The sequence below is a fragment of the Metarhizium album genome, assembly GCF_000804445.1.
Source record: "Metarhizium album ARSEF 1941 chromosome Unknown scaffold_1, whole genome shotgun sequence".
NCBI classification, from domain to species: Eukaryota; Fungi; Ascomycota; class Sordariomycetes; order Hypocreales; family Clavicipitaceae; genus Metarhizium; species Metarhizium album.
In genome coordinates, this window is record NW_024467575.1 from 1,207,719 (window position 1) to 1,216,800 (window position 9,082).

General features: G+C 55.1%; 3 protein-coding genes across 3 annotated transcripts; 1 reads left to right on the plus strand and 2 right to left on the minus strand.

Annotated features, from left to right (window-relative positions):
- Positions 1–480: 480 nt before the first annotated feature.
- Positions 481–2,178, plus strand: MAM_00339 (PAF-acetylhydrolase family member; the record flags this gene model as incomplete). Its single annotated transcript, XM_040819138.1, has 1 exon — positions 481–2,178. One exon carries the CDS (start codon positions 481–483, stop codon positions 2,176–2,178), a length of 1,698 nt encoding a protein of 565 aa, XP_040682403.1.
- Positions 2,179–2,329: 151 nt separating this feature from the next.
- MAM_00340 (uncharacterized protein) lies at positions 2,330–5,190 on the minus strand (the record flags this gene model as incomplete). The annotated part of the gene is made up of 2 exons (XM_040819139.1): positions 2,330–4,299; positions 4,344–5,190. The coding sequence occupies 2 exons, from the start codon at positions 5,188–5,190 to the stop codon at positions 2,330–2,332; spliced, it is 2,817 nt and encodes a 938-aa protein (XP_040682404.1).
- A 1,062-nt stretch (positions 5,191–6,252) lies between these two features.
- On the minus strand, positions 6,253–7,940 carry MAM_00341 (subtilisin-like serine protease PR1H; the record flags this gene model as incomplete). The annotated part of the gene is made up of 2 exons (XM_040819140.1): positions 6,253–7,479; positions 7,575–7,940. The coding sequence occupies 2 exons, from the start codon at positions 7,938–7,940 to the stop codon at positions 6,253–6,255; spliced, it is 1,593 nt and encodes a 530-aa protein (XP_040682405.1).
- Between the last annotated feature and the right edge of the window lie 1,142 nt (positions 7,941–9,082).

Consider the following 9,082-nt stretch of genomic DNA (forward strand, 5'->3'; position numbering starts at 1 on the left):
TAAATATTTTTAGATATTTTATTTAATTAATTAATTAATTATATTTATATTTTCTTAGTATTTATTAGTAAAAAATTTCTATCTTTAAAAAATAAATTAAAATACTTATAAGCTATAAAAATATCTTATAATTTAATTATAATTAATTTAACTATTATAATTTATAAATATTATAAAAGTTTATTATATAATATTATATTTATAATTATATAATTTTTTAAAAAAGTAGTATTTATAGTGTAAACTCCTGTCGAAAATAGGGGGCTGGCGATCTTGTGGGGCGGGACGTTAGATAATGATGGCAGCCGCGGCAAACACGGCCCCACTCGGTCCGCCGACACCCGCACGCGTGTACGTCACTCTCTCTCACCCAGTCACCCACTTACTCACTCACTCACTCATCACTCACTCACTCACTCACTCACTCACTCACTCGCACATCGTCACGGTCCGTCCCAAAACCTCACCTCGCCCGCCAAAATGCCACGGCTCTCACAGCCACCAATCTCGCCACCCCTCGAACTCATGTCCCTCTCACCGTCCTCATCCATCTCATCCATCTCCCCCGACTCACCGCTCCTGGCGCCCATTTCCACCGCCCCCCGACCGCGCTGGGCTCTCCCGTCTCGAGGCCGTCTCCAACGCGTCGTCAGCGCCATCCTCGCCCGCTCCAGACGCCTCTCCCGCATCTCCTGGAAATCCGCCATCCTCTACACGCTCCTCGTCTACACGACGACCTGCATAACCCTCTCCGTGCCGCCCCTGGCCTCCCGCCTCCCAGCATACACGGGCCCTCACGCCGTCGGCGCCATCGACCTCGAGGTCCCCCTCCCGCGGCCCGAGCTCATAGCAGAGCCCGTCTTCAAAGACTCCCACACGCCAGCCTTCGAGCTCGAGACCGTCCTCGTCACGATATACTACCCGGCCGACAAAGACGCCAGATCCGCCAAGCCGCCGCTCCCCTGGATCCCGCGGCCCGTCAGTCTCACGGCCCGAGGATACGCACGCTTTGCCCGCCTCGACAACGTCCTCGCCCGGCCAATCTTCACCCTGGCGCTCTGGCTCGTCGCCGGCCCCATCACCATCCCCGCCCAGGTCGACGTCGCCCTCGCCAGCTCGCCCCCCCGGTTCCCCGTCCTGGTCTTCTCCCACGGCATGGCGTCCTCGCGAACCGACTACACAAACTACCTGGGCGAGCTGGCGTCGCGCGGGACCGTCGTCGCCGCCATCGAGCACCGCGACGGCTCCTCCCCCGGCAGCTCCATCCGCGCCCCCGGCGTCCCGGCCAAAAGCCGCCTCCACTTCCGGGAGTCGGACCTGCTCGCCTCGGCCGCCAACCACACGCCCGTCGACACGCCCGCCCTCAAGAGACACCAGCTGGCCTTCCGGGACGCCGAGATGCTCCACGCGATCCGCCTGCTGCGCCAGCTCGACGCCAACGCCTCCTCCGTCGAGAGCACCCGCTCGCCCCCGGAGTCGCTGGGCTCCTTCTCCGGCCGCCTCGACCTCGGCCGCCTCGTCACGGCGGGCCACTCGTACGGCGCAACGGCCGCCCTCCAGGCGCTCAAGCAAGCCTCCGCCTCTGCCTCTGCCTCTGCCTCTGCCTCTGCCTCTGCCTCTGCCGCCAGCTCCGGCACGCCCCCCGAGCTCGACGCCGGCCGGCCCAACCCGTCGGTGGGAGGCATCGCCCTCGACCCCGGCAAGGAGAGCGGGCCCCTCAACACCGCCGTCGACGTGGCCCTCCTCGTCGTCCACTCAGACTCGTGGTCCAAGCAGCGCACCATCTTCTTCGGCAGACCGCACTTTGACACCGTTCGTGACCTGGTGCGGGGCGTGCTGCTCCGCACACAAGCAGCCTGGTTCCTGACCAGCCTGGGCACCAGCCATGCCAGCGTGTCGGATGCTCCGCTCATAGAGCCTCTGTTGCTGACCTGGGTCACGGGCGCCACGCTGGATGCAAACGAGGCCTTGAGGGAATACGTCCGTATATCGGATGACTTCATCAAGTCTTTGTCCTCGGGGGACACCCACGTGGGGGGGCTCTTGGGCGAAAAGGTTACGCACATCGAGTACAACAAGTGGGTGAGCCGTGAGAGGGAAAAGTCCTTTCCCAAGTCTTTGGCCCGCCTGTGGGAAGTCCACGTCAGTCCCGCGTCGCCAAAGAACTTTCGGGGCTGAGACGACGGGATACGTGCGAGATGCTCGTCATTCATACAGGCACACGGCACTCTTGGGCGCACAGTTTACGCCATGCCAAATCATCTGCCGCTCCATTCGCCTCGATAGCTATCCTGGCCGACAAGTAATATATACAGGCAAGCAACCGGCCTTACAGAAATACAGTCGAATAGTTTTCACTTCCATTTCTCGACATGGTCCCGTGAATTGCCTTTCGGCGACTGCTCAAAAACAAATCAACCATTCGTCGACTTCCTCTGATCTGGGCGTCCCACTCTGATTTGGTTGTTTCCGACAGGCCATTCGATACAGCCATCGGTCCTTCAGGGGTTCGTGGAGATGTCGAACCACCGTTGCTCAGCTTCCCTGGTGAGCTTGCTTTACCACTAACTGTTCGCTGAGTTATAGCTGCAAGCCCTGGGGTGGTCTTGGTCGTGATCAGTGGTCCGGTTCTCGAGTTTTCCTGGTCGCAGTGCTTCCAAAGCAAGCCATCATGTGATTGCGGCACCGTGGTAGGGATTGTGTTGAGAGACCTCATTCTCAGCAGGCCCGGCCGGCTCTCGTTCGAACCTGGGCCTTTGTCGTTGTCTGCTTTGGGCACGGAGACAGTGGAGCAAGGGGTGTGACGGTGTGAGCTGGACGCAACCTTTCGCGACGCAGAACGTTGTAACTTGTCCCTCTTGTTGGGTCCGACTGCGCCCTCTGGACACTTCAGAGGACTCCCCATCTGGGTCGACGGCGATGGGCGAGTTCCAGCACAGCGGTGACTTACTACGTGGCTGGCTAACCTCTCTCCTGTGCTTGTCAGCGCTGTCTTTGGAGTTTCGCCAGGCGATTCAATCTCGGCACTCTCTCTTATGTGCCCTGCAGGTAGCGTGGCATTGCTTGGCTGCCCCTCATATTGAGAGCTCATCAAGGCATGCGGTTTTTCCAGCTTGGAGATATTGGCGCTGAGCCAAGTCTTCCACTCCACCGAACTTGCTGCTGAAATGTCGCGGCCGTGTACCGAAGTTTCCATCTTATTACCAGACTCCTCCGTCACGGCTTCGTTGCCTGGCTCAATTTCATGAACGCGAGGAACAGTAGGCGATGCAGGTCCATCCAGCCGCGTGGTTGTTGGTTCCTCGGTCATGAAGGAATAAAAGCTCTCAGCATAGGTCAAACGCATATCTCTTTCTGATCCCACAGTGCTTGGGCGTCTAGTCGGTAGACTCAATGCGGACAGGGTGCTGAGATACCTGGTGTCCAATGCGTGAGTGTGATCCGACTCTTGATACTCTTTCATGCTTCGCTGAATCGCTCTACGGTAAGGACTTGTCGTGCGGAAGAGATGACCATCTGAACTTGGCGAAAGGGTTGAGTGTCTGTCCGCACGAATGGATGGTCGTTTCGATGCCGACCCTGGTAGAGGAATCTTGTCGGGTGAAAGCCCCTTTCCATCACCCGCGGATGCATTCGGGTAAGCTTTCCAGGCCGACTTCTTCGACATGGCACGAAATGATTCGCCGGTCTCAATGTCCTGTTCTTCTTCCGACTGGTTTGAGGAGATGACTTCCTTGGTATCCTCGAACACATCGTCATCACTTGTCCCCACGCATCGAACAATCGGAGGCGACCTTGGTTGTGGGTTGGCTTGATCAACACAACTGTGTCTGAGTGGCACCGACTCGGCTGACGACCGACGTGTCGACTCGTGATGATGCATCCCGTCCGAGTTGGCGGGTGTGTTTGTGAGCTTCTTCATCAGTGCTGAATACACTCGCTGGCTATTGATTGTCATTCCTGGCACAGCAGAATTGGCCAGTGGAACGTGAGAAGTTGATGGGATATGCATGCCGTTTTCCCTGATAACAGATAAACGCTGGTACTCGTGCTCTTCAGTCACGCCAAAGTTGAGCACAGTATTTGCTGTCGAGTTCGTCCAACTAGTCACGCGGGACCTGTCATCAGAGAGCACGTTCTCCTCGGGCGAGACGCTCTCCAGGCTTCCCTGCCGTGACCGCATCTGTTGGTACGACGGAACCGCATGAAATGAAGGGACATGAGAAGTAACTCTTGACATGGAAGCTTCTTCAATGGGTAGGGTTCGGTAGCGTGGTGAAAGCTGTCGCTGTCCGTTTCCTGGGACGGATCGGCTGCAGTGTCATTCCCGCTCGTGTCGGTACTCTTGGATCGACCAAACAGTCTGCTCAGCTTATTCCGGACACTTTTCGATACTCGTCTGGCCGTGAAACGTATTCCGGCGTGCTTCGCAGGGGGAATTCCATTTCCCGAAAAGGTCGACGCAAACGCGGCGCTGTTGTCACTGCTGTTGCGCAACGACCTAGACAACCCCATTGAGCTCTCTTGCGGACGAATCTTGGACCGAAAAAACATGGAGGAATGAGACTTGAGATGGCGAAAAGAGCCCTTTGAGCGGATCACTCTTTGCGGCGAAGAGCAGTCGTTACGTTTATTCTCGGCCTCTTCTGTCATTGGCTTCGTGGTCTGGAAATCAAGATAGCCCATGGACTTTGGTGTGCGCAGACTTCGCCTGATGGAGTACCGCTTCGTTTGATTCTGCGCGTCTTGAAACTGTACGGTCGAGGGCGTTGTTGGCGGTGGCTTCAACCTTTCAGCTCGGCTGCGATCATGGTTGTATCCCAACTCCGAAATCATCGACTGGCTATACATGGACTTGGACTTTCGAAGCGACCCCAAAAATGGTGGCATACGAGTAGCAGCAGCAGGATCCTGGGGCAAATATCCACTGGAATGGATGACAGAAAAGTTGCCGGTCCTAGGCGTGTAGTCCATGTCGATGGATTGCTCGTACTTTGATGCCGTGGGCGAAGCATGGACATTGTCTCGCCTTCCCGTCGCATCAATTGGTCCCTTCGAACCATGAGAGCGCACCACTGGCTTTGCTCGAGCAGCCAGTTGCCGCCGAGGTTTGGCATTTGGGCCCGTGAATCTTACGCTCTGTTTCCGCTTCGGAATGCCGTTTGGCGGCCCTTCTAGTCGGCCATTCATGGTGTTGCTCCGTCGGGGAAGCAGGTCATGGGGCACTTGGCCGGGGCATTCCCCAGTGGTGTCCTGTTCGTGATGTCCATGAGCACGCCAGTAAGACAAATTAGCTGCGATATGGGCGTCTCTTTCTGCAGATGCTGCATCAATATTGACTACAAAATCAGTCCTTCTTCTCACAATAGAACTGGTGGATTTGCTTTTGCCAAGAGGACGTCGATGAGTGCTTCGCGAGCTTTTGCGTCGCAACATCCTCCTCGGCTCGGGCAGGAAGCCAACGTTCAAATAATGTGTTCAATGTATAGTAAACCACCAGGAATGATATTGGGCACAATAGAAAAGGGGGGCGAGCCGTAGCGGGTAACGCAATGTAGAGGTGAGCAAGTATCAAAACATCATACGTACGTCAAGTGAAGCTGTTGATCGGTGTTGGTACGGAGACGAGTCAAAAACCGGCACATCCAGTGCCTGACAGCACATCAACTGTTCTCTTGACCGGCGAGGAAGGCGTGAGTTATCACCGCAAAGGCCCAGCACACCTTCCTGGGTACCTGGACACTCGATCACGTACGAAAGCAACCAGGAACACTTTCCCAAAGGGCAAGTGAATGGAGTTCAGGGGAAAAGAAGCAAAACACCAGGTGAACAGGGCACGATTCATTCCAGGACACAGCAACTATCAAGTCATCTACCGAACAACCCATGGCCGACCACGTAGGCTGTGGGCTCGACTACGGTCTTCATAGCATCATATCTCGTAGTCATCAGAATCATGCCCGTTCTATATATCACGCTTGATCGGGCTCCACGCGTGCGAGATGGAAATAGTTAGATTGATCCCAACGTGAGAGCGAATGTTGACATATAAATTCCTGCCTTCTGACGACTGTATAGCAGCTTGGAAACCTAAAACCACAGACACAATGAAATAATACCATCCGAAACTCTACGCCTCAGCACACATCTGCGTTACCCAAAATAAGCGGAAAGCCGAGACCCATGCAGCACATCATGTGTACTCCCTGTGAACAGTATAAGATACGAACATTCACAGAGCAAACTCAGATCTTACAGCGAGATCTCGGAGACGAAGTGCTCAATCTCCTTGTCGACGACGTCGTGAATCTTTGCGACGAACTCTTCAGTCTTATCGCCCAAGTCCTTGACGCCATGGGAGACCTTGTGGGTAAGAATCTTCATCTCCTTCTTGACAGAGTTCTCAACCGGCTGCAGTTCAGACGCCTTGGGCTCGCCAGTCCAGCCACCGGCAGCAACAATCTTGGAGTAATTGCTGCAGCCGCCGCCATTCCAGGCCAGCTTGTTGGGTGTGTCCTTGGGGATGTCGGAGAGGACGTCCTGAGTGGAGATATCGATGAGAGTATCCTTGAGCTGCTTGGGAGTGATTGGAGCGACAGAGTACTCTGAGTCACTGGCCGGATGAAGTGAGAGATAGTAGGCGAGGAGACCGCAGATGTGAGGAGATGCCATGGAAGTGCCCGAGATAGTGTTGACAGCATACTTGGAGCCGATCCAGGTGGACAGGATGTTTAGCCCAGGAGCAAAGATGTCGGTGCACTTTCCATAGTTGGAAAAGTAAGCACGGCTATCATCAAAGGCAGAGGCACCGACAGTGACGGGAAGCTCAGCGGCAGCAGGAGAGTAATTACAGGCGTCGGCGTTATCATTGCCGGCAGCGACGGCGAAATGAATGCCCGCCTGGACGGCAGCGTTGACTGCAGCGTCCAGAGCCTGTGTCTTGCCACCACCAAGAGACATGTTGGCGACGGAACCCTTGAACCCCTTTCGCTTGCCATTCTTGGCAAGCTGAGCCTGCTCAAGGTGGTTGGTGGCGGCGAATTCAACACCCTTCACAACATCTGCCATGCTGCCAGAGCCGTTGGAGCGGAGAACTTTGACGGCATAGACGGTTGCTTTCTTGGCAACACCATACTTCTTACCGGCAATGGTTCCAGAGCAGTGAGTACCGTGGCCGTTGCCATCCTCATCAGCATCGCCAGAAGGAATAGTCGCGCCCCATTTGGCACGATCTTCAAAGTCGACATGTTCAATGTTGGTACCAGTGTCAATGACGTAGGCGTCGACGCCTTCGCCACCATTTTCAGCATACAAGTACTTATTGTAGGTGCTGAAGGAAAGCCCCTTGCGATGGGAGACACGGGCAAGGCCCCAAGGAGCCTGCTTCTCGGTCTCGGGATTGCAACCCTCCTGCTCAGAGTCCTCGGAGCTGACAGGGCGCAGAATGTGGACAATTGTATCCTTCTCGATGAACTCAACCTATTTGACAGGCTTCGGTCAGTAATGTTCAAGCTTGGCAGACGTCGGCTACAACTGGCGAGGCCCTTTTTGATGGAATTGGATTCGCGACTCACATCGCGATGATTTCGTATCTTCTCAATGACGGACTCATGGAAGTGGCCTGAATACCCCTTGAAGCCGCTGGAAATGTTGTACGTATGTTTCATGCCGGCAAATGTCTTCTCTGAGGATCCGAGGCTACGCTTGCGGAGTTCCAAACGCTCCTCCTCGCCATGTCTGTGAATGTTCTGAATCCAGTTATGATGGTCGCTGGCCGTGGCCTCGTTGACGTGGTCCTTGAACTTGATGATGTAAGAGTCAGGAACGACTTCAGCGTGGACAGAGCTGAGAACTGGGGCGGATCCCTTGTGAATGGTCTCGGTGCTGAATCCCGCCTGGGCAACACCCACCACGGAGAGGGCGGCAACAAAAGTCTTCATCATGAGTGTGGGGGGGTGTTTGGGAGATGACGAGGTGCTTGGTGAAGTGACGCTGTCAGTCTTGAGGGCGATACGCGGGCAGGCTACGCAAACGCCGGGCGTTCTGGTCTACCTGCGACACAAACGCAAAACGAGATGCAAGAACAGCCGAAAATGCACGAGAGTCGGATTCGGTCCAACCCGATGAAAATCAGGCAGCTGGAGGTGGATGGTGGACGGGATCAAGATGAAAGAAAGTCGATGGAGAGAGAGAGAAGGGAGAGCCGGAGGCAGGCAAGTGGTTTGGGGGCGGTAGATGAGTACTTAAGTAAGTAGTAAGCCGGAGGTGACGAGCGATGCCGGCTTGAACCAGGTCACGGTGACGACCACTGACCAGACAGCAAGGAGTGGGCGGTGGGATGATCAGACCTGACCCAAGGGAGACTAGCGCCGAGCTGGCCGGGGCACGCGCAATGACGGTGGAGCGATGCCTGGACGCCATTGGAGCAGCTCAATGGACTCTGGAGCAGCACTTGCGCCAGCACAGGTCGCGGATACTTGAGGGGTTACGCAAGACAAGCTGCACTAGGCAGGCAGACACTGGGCACGAGGCTCAATCGAAACGGCGATGGCGAGAACCGAGACCTTTCTTGCGTGCGTCGTGCTCCATGCTTGATAAGTAGAGCACGGGATGCGCCCGCTGGACCTGAGCCATCTTTTCTCTCACATGCTTTATTGTGCCTGAACTTTATTAGAGGATGCCTTCCAAGTGATTGCTGCGGAGTGGCACGTAAGTACTCCGTAGGCAAGAAACAATAAGAGGCACCGAAGCTGTTGCTACGTTGCGGCCTCAGGCCACCCAAGGTACTCGTGTAACGTGTAACCCGCGGCCTGTGTGCAAGGTACCTTAAGTACTTAGTACTCAAGTACTTTGTGCCTGGCAGCTGGTGGGAAGGCGCCGGCTAGTACTCCGTACGGAGTACGTACTGCACAGATGCTGTACGCAGTACGTGCACACACTGCTGGCACTGAATCCAGTTGCCACATCAGCCTCAAATGCTACCTGGCCGCCTCCCCCAATCTATTTCGTCTGATTCCGTGTTTTTCAATCATCTACGGACTATTCGACGAGTGACGAAAACCAGTTTTCATGAGGCTGCGCA